At 43.1% G+C, this 17,508-nt stretch overlaps 1 protein-coding gene across 2 annotated transcripts in view; it reads right to left on the reverse strand.

Annotated features, from left to right (window-relative positions):
* ACSL1 (acyl-CoA synthetase long chain family member 1) overlaps nt 1-17,508 on the reverse strand; it is a 227,055-nt gene that overhangs the window by 110,556 nt on the left and 98,991 nt on the right. For both annotated transcript variants that reach the window (XM_033943434.1, XM_033943426.1), the window contains exons 4-7: nt 17,151-17,215; nt 7,717-7,818; nt 6,449-6,548; nt 1,938-2,116 (exon numbers count right to left, since the gene is read on the reverse strand). In XM_033943434.1, coding sequence (XP_033799325.1) covers nt 1,938-2,116; nt 6,449-6,548; nt 7,717-7,818; nt 17,151-17,215 — 446 coding nt within the window. The remainder of the gene's footprint in view (nt 1-1,937; nt 2,117-6,448; nt 6,549-7,716; nt 7,819-17,150; nt 17,216-17,508) is intronic.

The raw sequence follows: 17,508 nt of genomic DNA on the forward strand, positions 1-17,508 counted from the left end.
TCACATGCCCTGAAAGGCCCAGCCACCTATATCATGCTGCAAGAAACACGATGACATGACAGGGAAAGGGGACTTGGATACTGCCTGTCACTTTAGCATTTCAAAGCAAACATTCAAAGTAGTAGGCACTGGAGAATTAAGTGACTTGTGCAGGGTCACAAGAGTAGCACCAGGATTTGATCTCAACCTCTGGGTGCAGAGGCAGCAGCAGCTCACCAGTGAACCACAGCCCTTTGTGTGGAGAGAGATTGTTTCAGACCTGAACAGGGCTAGAACAGACCAGTCTCTGCCATTACTCAAACACCTAAAAAAGGCTTAAAAATTATGCACATAAGTTTGGTGCTGTGGGTCACTGCAGCCCAAGGCTATTGTTTTTATACCTGAATAAATTCACCTTGGAACAGCTACCAATAATGTAAGCTGAAGTCTAAAATAAAGGTGGGACAGATTGAGATTAACTGTTTTATAACCTGCATAGTTAAGAGTGGCTCATATTCAACTAGAATACCAGAACAAGTTAAAAAAAGACACAACCCACAAAAAAAACAAACAGTATTTGGTCCTTAAATTACCACCCTCTAAAACCAACTAGTTTCAGGTCATGACATCTACCTTGACAAGAATCAAAAGACTTCACACCAGTCTTTGGTTTCAGAGAATGTGAACTAGTCTAACAGCCTGAGATGTAATTTGAATTCATGACGTCTTGAAGTTTAGGATTCCCTGAAGCTACCGATACTCCACTTGATAGCTGAAGCTAATACAGTGATGTCCTAGCAAGGACTGAATCTGGGAAACTATACAGGGAAAGAGATTTGAAATAGTAGCTGCCTCCGGCTCCTTTTTAGGATATTCAGTGCATTTGCATTTACCTACTGAACTCATTGCTGTACAAATTTGAGGGGTTGGAACATGTTAAAAAAAAAAAAAAAAAGGGGGGGGGAGTACTGCTACAATTCAGTAATCACCACACATTTAAGGGGGGGGGGGGGAAGGGCACATCCCTTTGCTGTTCCAAAAATCAACAAGCTCTATCTTTTGTAGGATAGCCTGTTTCCAGCTTAGTACTGCCTATCAAAAAAATGTAATAGCTCCATTTTTAACTTAGTTCATCCATCTCAGAAGAGGCCCGTGTGCCCCCCCCACCCCCTCCCCCAGATACTTCTCCACCTGGTCTGTATGATCAGATATCCTGGTTATCATGCATGGATTCCATTCTAATAGGAGACTCGCAGGCCACATACTGGCCTAGATCACAGTGGACCAGCCCTATTTCATACAAGACTTTGGGTCAAGACCCAAAATAAATTTTGAAGGTGGGAAACGTACTTTTTTGCTATTTTGGGTCAGAGTAGTCTGAACCCTGTCAATAACTTTGCTTGGTAAGAAGAGTTTGCCAGTCCTTTCAAGGGTGCCTTTCATTTTATTATGGCTAAAAAGGTTCTGCAATAACCCCAGAAAAATACTTCTATTGGTACACGTCTAGGAAATAACCCCCTTTCTTTCAAGAGTATTCTATCATTTCGAGTCACAAATCAAGCCCAATTCTTGGGGGGGGGGGGGGGGGGAAGTTGGTTTATTTTTGTGCTTTATTGTATACTAAAGGCAGCAATGCAAGTGGTTTACAGAGAATGCTGGTTTCCACACCTCTGGTGCCTCTTGGATATAAAGATACTTAAACATTAAATTTTTCGGCCTGTAGAATTTTGGATGTTAAGATTTAAGGTTATAAGGACCACTAGAGCAGTTTATGGATTGCACTGAGGCCCTGGAGGATGTAGTCACTACAATGAGATTAATAGTGGGATAGGAAAGGTCTTCCAGTATAACTTCTACATGGACAGTCTGGTACATGGTATCAGATGCACCTTTATGTTCAGCTAGCTTCTACAAAAGGAGAGGACTACAGAAAGTTATATGGGGACAGGGACTCTTACCTCAAATTCTTTCAGACTGAAGATTGTCACCCCACAGTTCTTCCCCTGCTCAACAAGATCAAGGTCAAAGGGATCCATGATAACTATGGTTTTAATTGTTTTGATTGCTCCCTTTTCTGAGCTCATTAGCAAGATTTTGACTTTCTCCGATGTATCGCAAAAAATTAGTGGCAATGAAGCTAATATAGCAAAGGAAAGTAAACAGATTATTCAGATGCCTTTAATCCAATAAGATTGTAGTATACATTTCCAATTGTATTTAAAATAAGCCTGTGACATATGTCAAGTTACATGGCAAGAATTCTATCCTTTTGCAATACTGTCCTGTCTTATTGTGCTGAGTTTTCCAGTTTATATGGTATAATTCTGTAAAAGTTAAGTCCCTGTTCTGGCAAGTACATCAAGCCGACTAAATTCAACCATATTTAGACTTGGCATGCCACACACTTTTCCCAATGCTTATCTGCTGGTATTTGCCATAGGCATTCAGTTTCCAATTATACCAGCAGGTAAGAACATGACAGGCCCGACAGAAAATCAAGGTTAGAGAATTGCTTCCTGTTCCATCTCTTCTTAATGTGCAAGATCTGCAGCGTTTTTGCACAGAAGTCCACACCTGAAATCCCTTCCGGTCTTCCCAATTCCCTCTCTCCAACTACATTTCTAACTCCCAGGAAGGACCACACACCCCAACACACACTTCTGTCAATTCTCATTCTCCCACATGGAACATCCCCACCTCTCATTCTTCCTTCCCAATGCACTCACACCAGTAGCATCAGCTGCTCTCCTCCCCCCCCCCCCCCTGCAGGGATCATACAAGAACAGAAAGTGAACTGCTGCACGTCAAGCTGCTTCTTTTCTTCCATCCTAGGCCCACTATGTTTGAACCGCAGGGGATATACAGAGGCCTGCATGGTTCACATGTGTCAGATCTAAATACAGCAGAGAAGTGGTCCAATGAGGAGCGGTTCACTTCCTGCTCCTCTTGGCAATTAGTAGGGGTGAAGTGAGGTCAAGCAGCTGATGCTTGAGCCTAGACAAAATTCGGTCCTTTCTGCAATTCCCTTAAGAGTTAAATTTTAGCCAGGTGTGGTTCTATTCAACGCAGGGTCATGGAGACATTACTACTAATCATTTCTAATCATACGCAGTGCTGTACATCAAAATACAGAAGAGCCCCTGCTCAAAAAGGACTTACAATCTGATTCAAGAAGACAAACTGGACAAGATAGTACATCAATACACTGTGTTCAGGTGGGGGAATTAGAGGGAATGATTAAGACGGATATTGGTGCTGAGAAGGTGGGTTGAAGTTTGGAATGGAAAGCATCTTCAGAGAAGTGGGCTTTGGGTCTGGATCTGAATACTGCCAGAGACAGAGCCTGACATATCAACTCAGGCAGTTTGTTACAGGCATACAGTGCAGCAAGGTAGAAGGGATGGAGTCTTGAGTTGGCGGTGGTAGAGAAAGGTACAGATAAGACTTATCCAATGAGCAGAGTGCCCGGTGGGAAGAGGAAAGATAATAAGGAGCTGTGGAGCTAATACAATTGTAGGTCAGTAAGAGGAGTTTGAACTGTATGCGGAAACAGATAGAAGCCAATGAAATGACCTGAGGGGTAATGTGGGCAGAGACATGATGGAATACGAGGCGTGAAGCAGAGTTCTGAACAGATTGAAGGGGAAAGACGGTTTATCGGAAGGCCAGCAAGAAGCATGTTGCAGTAGTGTAGGCAAGAGGTGATGAGGGTGTGGATGAGGCAGTGCGCTCAGAAAGGAAGGGTCCAATTTTAGTGAAATTGTAGAGAAATAAGTGACAGGTTTTGGCAGTATGTTGGATTCGTGAAAAGAAGGAGAGAAAGGAGTCAAAGATTACACCAAGGTTGTAAGTCAAATGAGGGTGTTGTGTTCACAGAAAGAATGGGGAAAAGGAGAGACACAGGTTTTAGGTGGAAAGATAAGGAGCTATGATCTCAAATATATAGCATTTTCATCCACACAGGTATAAAGTCTGTAGTTTGCACATGGAAGCTCAGGGCATAGATCAGCAATATTTGAAAGTGAGTTCTGGGTGTCTTAGACTACACATGTCAACTGCAGACCCCACAAAAGGAAAGTCAATACTGATCACAAGCACATTTCAGTATAAGCCAAGGAAGAGCTCATTCATGCCACATTCAAGTCCTGGATTTCAAACATACCAACTTCAGTAAAATGAGAAAGTAGCTAAGATTTGGAGCAGATAGATAAGTGGGAAAAAAGCCTGTGGACTAAATGAAAGTGGTACTATAAATGCAGATTTTTTTTTTTACATAAGAGAACAAAACCTATATGACAAGTGCAAAGCAATGCATCTAGGCATAAGGAGCCCAAATTAAAGTTAATGATAAAGGTTCCATACTAGGATTAGCTGCCCAGGAGGGCAAAATGACAAAATCCAAATAGCGCCAAAAATGTTCCACAAAGGAAATGAAGCAGTAACAACAAAAAGATGTTGAACAGAAGATCGGATGTACCGGTTTGTAGTTTAATAAGTGTACAAATAACAATCCAGAAAGGGTGTATAGTCAAGTGACCCAATGGATATAAATTAAGTATACAATAAAAATGACCCAACACGGGCCACGTTTCAGCAAAAAAATGCCTTCCTCAGGGGTCTTATATGGTCCCTGGCTGTCTTAAATATTACTACTGCCAGTGATCACTCCAGCAGCCACCTACCCATATTCAAACAGGGAGGTGGTGGGGTTCCGAGGCTTTCCTCCTCGCTCTTAGTTTGTGTGGTTTTAGATTTGTTCATGCCTTTTTGACTTACACTAGGATTGGTATATTTAAATATAAAAAACGTCAAAAAAAAAAAAAAAATCCAAGTAGTTAAGAGGCTACAAACAAGCAGCACAGCTCACAAGGGTTAGAGTGAACACCATTGCTTATTGTGAGTGACACGATTTGCAGAATAGACAAACAGGGAGTGAACATGAAACTATCAAAAAAGTGTTAGAAGTGTGGGCTGGTATTTAAGCTAAGACAAAGAAATGTAAAATTTCCAAAGATGCTATATGTGACTGGAAGAGAGAGGCTGCACTGACCAGAGTCAGAAGGATGCTAGGCTGCATGGAGGCATAACAAGCAGAAGGGAGCGATAAGTGTGCCTGGGCAAACAGATGAGACTTCACTTTGAGTACAGGGACACCATCGATTTTCTGGCATTGGATGGTCCAGCACCTCCTTTAGTCCAGACAAAATTGAGCGGGAACTCAAAATTCCAATACACACCAGACCAGTTTACTGTGTGGCCCACAGATGTCATGTAGCCGTGCTCATGAGGATTGTTTGTTGTTTTTTTTTAAATTCATTTTAAAACTTTCATCAAGTGTACAAAAATTTATAATAAACATAAATCTAAGCACTTGTGCATCTTATCATTATATCTTATAATTATAAATATAACCCTCCCCCTCCCACCCTGGAATCCCTCTACTTATTTTCATATAATGGAAACCCACCCCCCACCCAACCCTAAATCTTACATAATAGAAAAATATTAGAAAAATGGCATCAATCATGACAAAAGGACGTTAATGGCTCCCAAATTTTAACAACATTTATAATTTCCATTCTGTACCTCTATTGATCTGGGACTCATGAGGATTGTTTACACTGCACTTGCTGGTGGCAATACCTTGATTTTGTAAGATTCTTGGCTTATTTTTACTTAAAAATGTAACCCTAGCTATTGCTTTTTAAGACACATTGTGGGTCGGTACTGTACTTTATTTCATTTATTTAATTTACATTTAATATTTCTTTAAGTTCTAGCAGTCCATGGTGCTTTAGAGACATATGGGAAGTGTATAATCAGTGGATTAGAGTGTATTTAAAGGTGACCGCTGTTGGTTCAGCAAAATGGTTAATCTGGCAAGGTTTTGGAACCAGGGGTTCTGGGAAATTGGCTGTGTACCTGTACTGTGTTCTTAGCCAAGGAATGGTATAGGATCTGTGTCAAGGATCCAAATAAATATGCCTTAGAGGGGGAGGTGGAACAGGGGATGAGATACCCATGCTTGTAAAAAAATTAAATGATAAATTGAAAATAGGGATGCTGCAGGACAAAAACAAAGCTAGAAAGAGGTAAAATTAAAAGCAACATGAAATTTCACAAAAGTGGTGGTAGATGCCTGAAGTTGTGGGGATAGTGATGAACTCAAAAAAGGCATGGGAAATAGAAAATTTTGCTACATAGCAATAGCATTGAAATCTAAACAATATTTTCGCTTCACAAAATGGGTGCAGAACAATTAATTCATTTAACTACCTTACTGGGTTAATTAACATCCTGCTGGTCTGCCATTATTTAGCATGTTCTCTGGTTTAGACTCGTATCCCACAAACATTTTTTGCTATAACCTGGAAATAATATGAAGCCAAATTAGTGGCACTCATGTGTCTACAAGTGCCATCTTTCTGATGAAGCTTTCCAGTCTTAAAGTTACTTAAAAATGGAATACCTTTGTTTATGACGTAGACAATTGCATCTGCTCCCAAGGTATCATAGAGTGGAACTGTCACCATGGAGTAAGTATAGCAGCCCAGTTCAGCGATTACCCACTGTGCAGAGAACATAAGTTCAATAGTTAGTTCAAACTGTGAAATTCAGCAACAAGCCTGTGAAAAAGGATACTTGCTACCAACAACCCCCTCTCTTCCTCAAAAGGTACTAAAGTAGGGTCATCATTTGTGAAGACAAAAAAAAAGAAAAGGGGTATATGACCCTACCCACAGCCCTGCCCATACTCTACCCACAGCTCCACCCATCTTTTTTTTTGCGCTGGGAGCCTGTTCCAGAGAGGCATGCAAGCACTGCTCTGTCCCTCCCCCGAGCCAGCGGGGTTACAGATAAAGATTGCAGCACCAACGGCGCGCAGCCATTTGGCGCAAGGCAAAGGTGTGCGCCTTAGTACGCGCCTTTGTGGAGGGTACTTGGTGAAGCGTCTGCACCTGCTACAGTCCTCCAGCCTTCTACTTCCACTACCGACTGCCAGCTAGATCTCTGCCTATCTCGGATGTCCAAGCTAAAATTGCCAGCTCTGATGGATTTGCAACTGTTAGAGGTGTAAGTAACTAGAGACATAAGTAACTGTCAGAGACATGCTTAACTGTTAAGATGCATGAGTAATTGTTAGACAAATGCACAATTATTAGATGCTCGCACTGGACTTCTTATCAACAATATCCACCAGGGTCCTCCTAAAGAACCATATAAATCCACCTAACAACTGTTAACTGCATGTTTAATTGTTAGTCGCATATGTAATTGTTAGACGCATGTGCAATTAGTTAGTCGCATGTGTTAGTCGCACGTGCTAGTTGCATTAGTTATTCGCATGTGTAGTGTCAGTTGCATTAGTTAGTTGCAATTAGTCAGTAGCATGTGTTAGTCGCCTGTGTTAGTTGCATTAGTTATTTGCATGTGTAACTGTTAAGACGCATGCGTAATTATTAATTGCTTGTACTAGAACCTCTTAACTACATCCACCTAGGTCTTCTTGCTAGGACTTCTTAAGAACTATATCCAACCAGATCAATTTAAAGAACCACTTCAACCCGCCTTACAACCATTCAATCTATAAATCAACAATCCTAGGGTCATCCTTAAAAAAAAACAAAAAAAAAACCAAACAAACCAAGAATTCTAGGGATACAAATTCAACCTCTGCTTCAGGAAAAATCAACTTGGGTGCAGCCCAAATTACTGCTCTCCCTATTCAAGACTTACCTCGGGTCTGTTCTGTGCAAAGATGCCAATAAATTGTGTAGGTGCTGGTTTGAAGCCTTGCTGGAGCAATGCAGAGCCTATGCATTGTGCACGATCTGCAACCTGAAACAGCAACAAGTCCAATGAAACACATACCGCTGCCATTCCACATAAACATTGTCAGCTCAAACGCAGGGATTTGTTTGTACCCGAGGTATAAAGCTGCCTTGTGCTGAAGTTGGAAAAGCTATCCATAGAAAGTTTAACAGTGGTGCAACAGGATAGCCAAGGCCAAATGCCTCAGTACCAGTATATCTATTTTAAAGATTCCCATACGATTCCATATGGAACTGGACTTGTGAGCTTTAAGTTCTGTGACAAATGTTTGAAATTAACATTTTGGTGTGGAAAGTTTCAAGTTTTTCATATTTGATTTAAATTGCTTTTTTCAAAGATTACAAAGCTATGAACAAAAAATAAATTTGTTTTTTTAAAAGTGGGACCATACAATATAGGGATATACAAATGTGCTTTTCATAGGTAAATCGGGAAAGAACAACAATTTGATAGGAAAGAGAACAAGTAAGGATAGTTTTTCCAAACATGGCCCATGTTGGGGACCCGATACTTCAGGTTTTGAATATTTAAGATTTAGGGCTACATATTTAATGCATTAACCCCCTCTTTTATGAAACCACGCTAGCAGTTTTTGGTACAGGGAGCCGTGCTGGATGGCGTGCGTTGCTCCCGATGTTCATAGAGTTCCTATGTGTGTCAGGAGCAGCGCGGCTCTCTGCACTAAAAACTGCTAGCACAATTTCGTAGAAGAGGGGTTAAATGTTTTAACATGTGAATTTTAATGAAAAATTAGTGGTAAGTCTAACCCTAACCTACAACCAACCATCCAGCATTACTCATTTCCCTCCTCACCCATACTAGATTAAGAATTAGGGTTCATCTAGGCTGCAGAGGCTAGCGGCTGGTTCCTGGGTCAGCCCTGCTGCTATGGGAATGAAAGATTAGGTTCTCACTTTGATAATCTTCTTTCTGTACCATAGCTGTTGCTTCCCATTAATCGTGAATCTGCAGAAGGGTGTCACTCAAACTCCCCTTTTGCAGTGGAGAAAAACTCCCTCTTGTTAGTACCAAAAGCAAATTTAACTCCACTGAAAGAGAAAGAGAGGGGCACAGGGAACTACCCTGGCGACAAACTACATTCTGTTCTGCTCTAACTTATGATAAAAGAACAATGATTAATAATTAAAAGTTCAACATGGAATAATAAGTTACGCACACAAGTAGTTAGGAACCAACCTGCTACGTGCAACTAGTAGGAGCTATAAAAATCCCCCAAAGGAGAAAGGGAATAGGAGCCATCCCGTTTCTAAAAAAATTATGAAAATCGCTTTAAACTAAGCGATGTGCAAGAATATTACATAGTTTTAACACACAAAATCTTGTTCATAGAAATCTATGTTTTTCCCCCCAAGGGTGAGGAGAGTGATCTCATCTCACCAACACTTTTCCCCAGGTGGAGGCACCAAGTGCTAGACAAGTGAGGGACCAAACTGCCTTTGGAGAGACTCCAGCTAGGTTGGTTCCCAGACCCAGAGCTGCCTTGAAGGGGGCATTACATGTATATTGTTTTATGTTCTAAACTGTGGCCAAAAAGTAAAGATTTGTGTAAAAAAAAAAAAAAAATCCCCCCCCCCCCCCCAAAAAAAAATCTAAACAAATTAAACTGGTTCAAGGCCTTGCTTTCAGAACCCTGAAAGACAAAAAAAAAAAAAAAATTCTGTGGAAAAACTGCTTGGTTTCTCACTGAATAAATCACATTGACTAGAAGCTGACCAAGTGTGAGATAGTGTCAAAGTGCAAACGATCTGTTTGGCTGAGCAAGAAACTTTACAGACAAGGTGATGTCATCTGGACAGGATTCATGATTGAGCCAAGTATAACAACTGGTGGGGAAGGGAGGGAAGTGAGGCTATTTTGAGTGAAGTGGAGATGTGTACTGAAGAAACAAGCATACACCTGCAGGGAGGTGGGGGTCAAAGGCAGTTTAATTTGGACACAGGTTTTCTTTAGGTTCTTTAGTATGCAGCACTGTTAGACCATGGATTTACATTTGGCTTACAGTGCAAAGATTGTATTAATTTTAAAATCAGAATGAAAATTTGTAACACCCCCCCACCCCCCAAAAAAAAAAAAAAAAAAAAAGTTAGGCTCAAGTAGGATTTCCTGAAGGTTACTGGAAAATCAGCTTATCCAATAGACTGAGCCGAGACAATGGGGGCGAGCCCAGTGGATTTAGGATTATTTTCTCTATCACCAAGGCAGTGGAGCTATAGCCGAGTACAGCAAATGATTTCTGCTGTATACTGGCTGCCCATCTGAAACTGCAACATCTTCAAAGCACCAACACTAGCCTTCAAATTCTTTGGCAAAATGGTCCCAGCCTACATGTCAGGAAAGCTATCAACCTATATCCCTAACCGACCTCTAAGATCACAATGCAAAAGATTTGCTATTCTACGAGCATGAGCCCTTCTACTAGAAAATGCCCGCAAGGTACCCAAGCGCCAAGAGCGACCAAACAAATGTGAAGAAGACACCCATACCAATCAAGGTCAAATATTCTCGTTACTCCTTTGAGCAGAACGGTTATCAGCTGCAAACATCTGGCAAAACCTCAAGGGAGTTCAGAACCTATTCATGCTTAAAAGATGAACAAATACAGTATACTTCCCCAGCCCCCAAAGGCTGACAGGCATTCAAGAAACAGACGCAGGAAACAAAGTGCAATAATAACCAGGTGCAGGAAGGACAGGGTGGAAGTCTAGAATGTCTCACCTATTGCACTGGAAAAAAATGTACTTACCCTAGTTAAGCTGTTTTCCAGTAGATAGGTGAGACATTCTAGACACTTAGAAAATACAAAAGCAGTCCCCAAAAAGCTAGGGCAGGCTGACTGTTGACCCTCAAGGTCAAGACCAAGGACCCCAAAGAGAGTCCTGTCCGCCGCCACATGCACTCTGCAAAACAGAGAAAACAGGTGTATAAAGGACCAAGTTGCTGCTGTACAAATCTCAGGGGAGACAGCTTTAGCACATGAAGAAGCCACATATCTAGAAAAATGTACCTGGATGGAAACAGACCATTTACCGGAAACTATTTACCAGAAAGCATGTAGGCTGACGAAAAGGCCTCACGGATCCATCTGGAAATAGAGGCCTTAGCAGCAGGAGTGCCCAGTTGGACAGAATAATGGTCAACACAAAACACGATCTGTTGTCTGAACCAGTAGGCTGAGAAACAGGCACACTTACTTCATCAATATGGAAAGCCGAAACCATTGTCGGCAGAAAGAAAGGAACCATGTGAAAGGAAATCCCAGTCAGATTTGGAGGAACAGTGCATTGCAAAAAAAAGCTGGGAGTAGAGGCAGAGCTCACTGACAGAACAGCGATCAGAAAAAACATCTGTAGAATCAAGGCCAACAGGGAAGCATCCCAAAAGGGCTCAAAGGAAGTTTTGGATAGTCTATACAGTACCAGGGTGAGATCCCAGAAAGGATACGGTAGATAAATAGGGGCTCTTCACATCAGACCACCAATCAGAAAGCTAACATCAGGGCAACAAGCCAAAGACAAAGGTTGACCCTGGGTATAAAAATGAGAGCCCAGCCACTTGACCCAAAGAGATGCTGCAGAGATGCTTTGATCAAGACCAGCCTGGTGAAGAGTCAGCACCACCAAAAGTGGATCAGAATATGGCTCTACATGGTCCTGGAGTGTACTAATGCTGGAAAGTCTCCCATACCGTAGTGGAAGCAGATACAGCATACAACTCTTAGACACAAGCAGAATGCCAAGTACCACAGCAGAAAAACCCTTGCAGCCTAAGGCTGCACCCTCAAGAGCCAAGCCAGAAAAGCAAAGCAACCAAGCTCCTCCACATAGACCGAGCCCTGCCTAAGTAGGCCAGGATGGATGCTATTCTAGTGAAGTTTTGGCAGAGATGTATACGACAGCCTGTGAGGCCAGTCTGGAGCCACCAGAATGACACGGTCCCGATGAACCTTGAACTGCTGAAAGACTTGGCCTATCATGGGCCAAGGAGGAAAGATACAGGAGAATTTCCTGAGGGCCCCAGCTGCACCAGTGTCAAAACCCATACTTCGAGCTCAAACCTTTTAGACGTCATGTCACAGCAAAGCACATGCATGCAGCTCGATTCCTCAGTCAAAGCGGGACTGATCCCAGCCCTGCACAAGGGCTCAGAATGCCACTGGGGCCAGCACTCTTTCACCCTAAACCAAGGGCTGCCTACTAAGGGACGTCGGCCTGAACAATGTTGACTCCCGCCAAATGTGCTACTAAGAGCATCTGGAGGCAGTTTTCTGCCCACAGAAAGAGAAGGTGGGCCTCCTGAGATAGAATAGCAGCTGGCACCTCCCTGGCAAATGATATAGGCTGCCATTACATTGTTGGAAAACACTGACCGCTTGGTCCTCCAGTCTTCTGCTAGTGCACTAGAGCCAGTTGAAGTGCTCTTGAGCTCCAATCAGATGAGCAATCATTTCCACTGAGAGAGCATCCAATACCCCTGAATGGGACTTAGAGTGCAGCAGGCTGCCCAGCCCTAAAGGCTGGCATCTGTCATCACTACAGCCCAGGAGGTGATTTGCAGAAGAATGTCCTTGTAGAGCGATTGTGGGAGAAGTCACAAATAAGGCTGGCCAAAAGCCTCCAGTGACCAAGGAAGACTTGTCTAATGCATCCCAGTGCATAGCCCAATGAGAGAGTAAGACAAGCTAGAAAGGATGAATGTGCACTCACCCAAGGAACCTGCCATGGATCCCAGGACCTGAAGACTGTCCCACACCGAAGGAACTGGAGAAGGGAAGAAATCTGGGAATGCAGAATCAGTCCATGCGTCTCTGGAAGACAGATGCAGCTCACAGCCATGTAAAAAAAAAAAAAAAAACACACCCAAGTTTTCCTTTCTGTAATGCACAATCCAACCAAGGACCTCTAGCATCTGGAGCACCTGAGCCACTGTGTCAACCCTCAAAACGAGGGAGCTCTGATTAGCCAGTCGACTAGACAGGGAGTAATCGCAGACCCATGTTACTGAAGAAAGTCACTATGATCATCACCTCTGCGAAGGTATGAGGAGCTGTTTCAAGGCCAAAACCAAAACAAAACCTGAAACCACAAGTCTCTGCAGTGGGCAGTAAAGATCAGAATGTGCAAAAATGCCCCCATAAATCCAGAGTGGCAATTGACTCCTGGGACCACCGCTGCTATGACAGAGCACTGGTTCCATGTGAGCGCAGAAACTTGAGAGCCTCTATTTACTGCAGCTCCAGAAAGGCCCCCAGCAATCTGAGCCAATTAAGGGCACGATAAAGCATATGGAGCATCTGCCAGAGCCCAAAAGATTGGGTGGTACCCACCCTAGAACTTGAATATCTAGCAAGCTCTGTACGGTGGCCTGCAATTGGAGCACCATGTCTGGGGGCTCAGTGGGAGATTCCATGAACCAACTGGTCAGAGACCAGGTGAATTCCAAACGCAGCCTGACCAAAGTCTAGACTCCACAGATCAGATGTATTACAAACCAAAGCCGACAAAACGCAAACAACCTGCCTCCTATCAGGAGAGAGGGGATGGGGGTCCCCCAGCCTGGTGCAGTGCACCTTCTTGGCAGGGGGGTAAAGGATGGGATCCAGATGGCTGGGCACGTCTGTAGCTGGAGTATCACTAATAATAATAATAACTTTATTCTTCTATACCGCCATAATCTTGCGACTTCTAGGCGGTTCACATCAAAGAGCTGGACAATCAGCGAGTTACAATATGTAGGTAGTCAGTGAAATTATAGTATATAGAAGCTTAAAAAAATGCAGTGAATTACAATGAACAGTTTGTTAAGAATTTCAGAGTGGACGGATTATGAAAAAATAGCAATGGAAAAAGTGTTTCATGTAATTACTGTTTAGAGAGCTCTAGTCTAAGATGTGGCACTGGAATACGAATGGGAATGCCTGGAGCCATGAAAATTAGAGAATCCAAAACCTGTAGAGGTTCTGGGTCTGCTTATCAGGCAGGGTCTGAAGGCAAATGACCACCACAGAATCCATGAGGTCAACCAGACCTTTGCCAAACCACTGCCCTGAAAGGGAAGTCTCGACAAAAACCTTTGTAAGTGGAATCACCAGCCCATTGTCTAATCCAGAGCATTCTGCGAGCACAAATGAAAAATGCCCCAAACCTGCAAAATGCATATAAAACGGCAGTCACAAAAGCTGATCCAGTCTTAAATTGAGAAGACTACAGCAGGGCTTCCCAAGTCCGATCCTCGAGATCTACTGGCAGGCCAGGCTTTCAGGATATCCACAATGAATATGCATGAAAAAGAGATCTGCCTGCATTGCCTTCTTGGTAAGCAAATCTCTCTCGAGGACCGGACTTGGGTAGCCCTGCTCTACAGCCTCACTTCCAGGGTGCACAGGCGAGAGGTAGGCATATACGCAAATCCAAATCAGCCTGAAAACTGCAAAGCAGAGTCAAAAAGCCTCTGTAGGACAATGTCCACATGGCGGTCCAGCATACCTGTAAGCACCACAACACTTTCCCTGGGTAGAGGTGCAGGCAGGCACCAGTATAACCAAAGAATCCACTCAAGGCTGATCCAGACCTTGTGGGCACTCCAGTGCCAGAAGGTAGAAGTAAAACATGGTCCTCACTAACAGAGCGCATCCAGATACGAGAATTCTAATATTTGAGCAATATGACTTATCAGGGTGCCATAGAAAGGCGAAGACTGAGCGCACACCACAAAGCCAGAAAGAGGATGGAACCGGCTAAGTGACCAAATGCAATTCCTGCAGAGACTCAGAAATAGCCAGCAAAGCCATAGACTGAAATAGGTACAGAACTGTGGTATTGTCCCCAGGCCCTAGAGCCCCTGAAGAATTTGAAGATCCCTGTCCCCCCTCCCCCCCGGTCCTTGAAAGTGCTGCACCTTGAAATAAGGGGGGTCAGCAAGCTGGACAACAGCATAAAGACGAGGATCAGGAACAACGGCTGACTGACAAGGACATGCCCAGAGAAGCAATGCCACTAGGAGACACAGCAGATGTGGAGTGGAACTGCACAGGGGAAGAACGCCTGCTTTGAAATTTTTCCTTTACAACCGATTCAGAAACAGAGAGTTCCCAGCTCCTAGGGTGCATAGTCACTTTCTCGTGACAAACCATGCATTTCAGAGAGTCTGCAGATGGACCGCAGCCATGAACATGCAACTAAAAGCCATGCCGAGCTCCCCAAAATAAAGAAGGCTGCCCCACCAGACTATCTAGCGTTTTTCACTTGCTTGACCAAGGGAGAGGCTAAGCTTTGTGCTGCCATCCCTCCCAGCTGTGCCATATGGCACAACACTCCTTAAGTGCCTAATTTGCACAATACTGACAAATATTCACATTAGCGGTGCCTAAGGACTCCATTCCAACAAGATTTGAGGCAGAAATTGCAGTTTTGGAGATGCAGGGAGCTTCTGAAAAAAATAGAATTGCTAAAAATACAAGATGGCCACCGGTGAGAAATTCACAATTAAATCATGATATTTTCCACACCTTAGCATGTTTTTAAAAATGGCTATTTTAGGATATTTTCAGCTGGGGGAACACAGAGGAACATGCAGAAACATTGAAACCCCCACTTTTCAGACCTCTCCCGATCCATCTCACAGACTAACAGCCTATACTCACTGAGACTTGTTTGTGGATCCTTGCACAGCCTGCCTCAGCTCTTCTAGTAGCTGGATTAGAAAATCATTGTCTCATGCTGGAAATGGCTCTGCAAAGCTGATCTTTGAGTTGCCAGTCAGACCCCATACTGACTGCACCTCCACCCCTGCGGATCGACTGACGCGCACCAGGATGGGAGAAGGCAAGAAGATGCAGTCAGCACCCTGCGAGACACTGCCGAACCTCCTAAGGGCACCTAACAGCCTGTGCTTGACCCATGCTTAACAGTAGGCGAGACAACTTCAGGGATGGCCCCGAGTTCCAAAGAAACTAAGCAGGCAGGCTAACAGGTACCCATTGGGATTGGTCTGTCAGCTAAAGACAGAAGTCTGTGTGTTCTCATGTAGGCAAAGCGAAAGGAATCCTAAAGAAAGGACTAAAAATACTGAATAAAATAAAAATGAAGAGCAGAATGAACACACTCCTGCAGACACACGTGCAGAAGGAACAAACTGTAGGAGGCACTAAGGAGCTCAGTGAGGTACAGAAGAGGCAGAGAAAAATCTGAACTGGATTCCTTCTGCAGATGGCACATGGCCATGAGGACACTACCCACTTGTCTAGAATATCTCACCTATTGCACTAGAATTTGTATTAAATTAGGTGTGCGAGTGTCCCTTTTGTTGAAGGCAGAAGAGAACGGAGTGGGGGACCCCTCCAGCCCCATCCTTCACCCTACCAAGTTCACTCCAGCCCAAGCCAATTACATATTTGTGTGCCCATCTTCATGGGGGTGGTGCTGGGCAAGACCCACTAGGATCTGGGTTACATCTTAAACTGCTTAGGTCTCTGTTGAAGTAGAAGAGCTACATTACTGCACATGTAGGGACATGGGCATGAAGAACAAGAAAATAGTCTTCCACATGTTCCTTTGTTCTGCTGTACACCTACTTAGGCCCTTTGATTATCATTCCATGACACCTCCCAGGTTCTCATTTTATGTCCTGCAATACTGAACCCTGCTGTCTAATATCAGGGTAGATAACCAGCAGCAGTAATACTGCTTCAGAGCTCTGAAAAACAGTACTCACTATCAAAAAAGTATAGGTGCAGTTATTTCCAACTGTGGTTTGAAGGTCAATGCCAAGTCTTAAAATGGGGCTCAGTGAAAAGCTCTTCAAATTCCTTCAGTTTCAAGTCTTTTAAACTGATAGTGAAAAGGCAACAAAGCATTTATACATGGAGGGTGTCTGGATAGCAAGTCCAGCAAGGGAAACTTTGATTTAAGTGAAGTAATTTAGAGAGCTTGCACTTATTGCCAACAGGCATGAAACGGGATATGGTCATGTGGCTTGTCTTATTTTGACTTTGCATATTAATTGGTTTATAGACTGGCGTAGGAATTTTGGCTGTGTTCTTTAATACCTTGCTTCTTTTTTGCCCTTTATAACCAAAGTTGTGTGTCACTATAGTCACATAAGCCAATTGCCAAATATACTAAATGTTATGTATATGAATTGTTTAGTGGAGTAATAGGCAATGGTCAACAGGCCACTCAGTGTTAAACACTTCCTCAGAACATTTCAAAAGCTACACCATTTTCCAGATTATTTCTCTAACCTTGAACTAAGTTTTTTTAACACAAGTCAAATACCCAGAGAATTTTGTGCAGGGGCTGGAAAGGTGCATGGTATATTACCTGTTTGTATGTTATCCATTCATAAGACTTATTTGGCTTCCTAGCACCTAAGCAGGGAGAATCTCCTGCAACACACAAAAAAACAAATAAACAGTTCTTATAAGAAGGCAAACAGTTGACAAAATCCATTGCATATTTTGACCAAGTATTTTGCAATTTTTTCTGTTCTATGCTATATTAAGGACCCACCAAAATCTAGACCAAGGGTAGGCAATTCAGGTCCTCGAGAGCCGGAGCCAGGTCAGGTTTTCAGGATATCCACAATGAATATGTATGATAGGATTTGTATGCACTGCCTCTTTGAGATACAAATCTATCTCATGCATATTTATTGTGGATATCCTGAAAACCACCTGGC

Source organism: Geotrypetes seraphini, chromosome 1, assembly GCF_902459505.1.
Source record: "Geotrypetes seraphini chromosome 1, aGeoSer1.1, whole genome shotgun sequence".
Classification (NCBI taxonomy): Eukaryota; Metazoa; Chordata; class Amphibia; order Gymnophiona; family Dermophiidae; genus Geotrypetes; species Geotrypetes seraphini.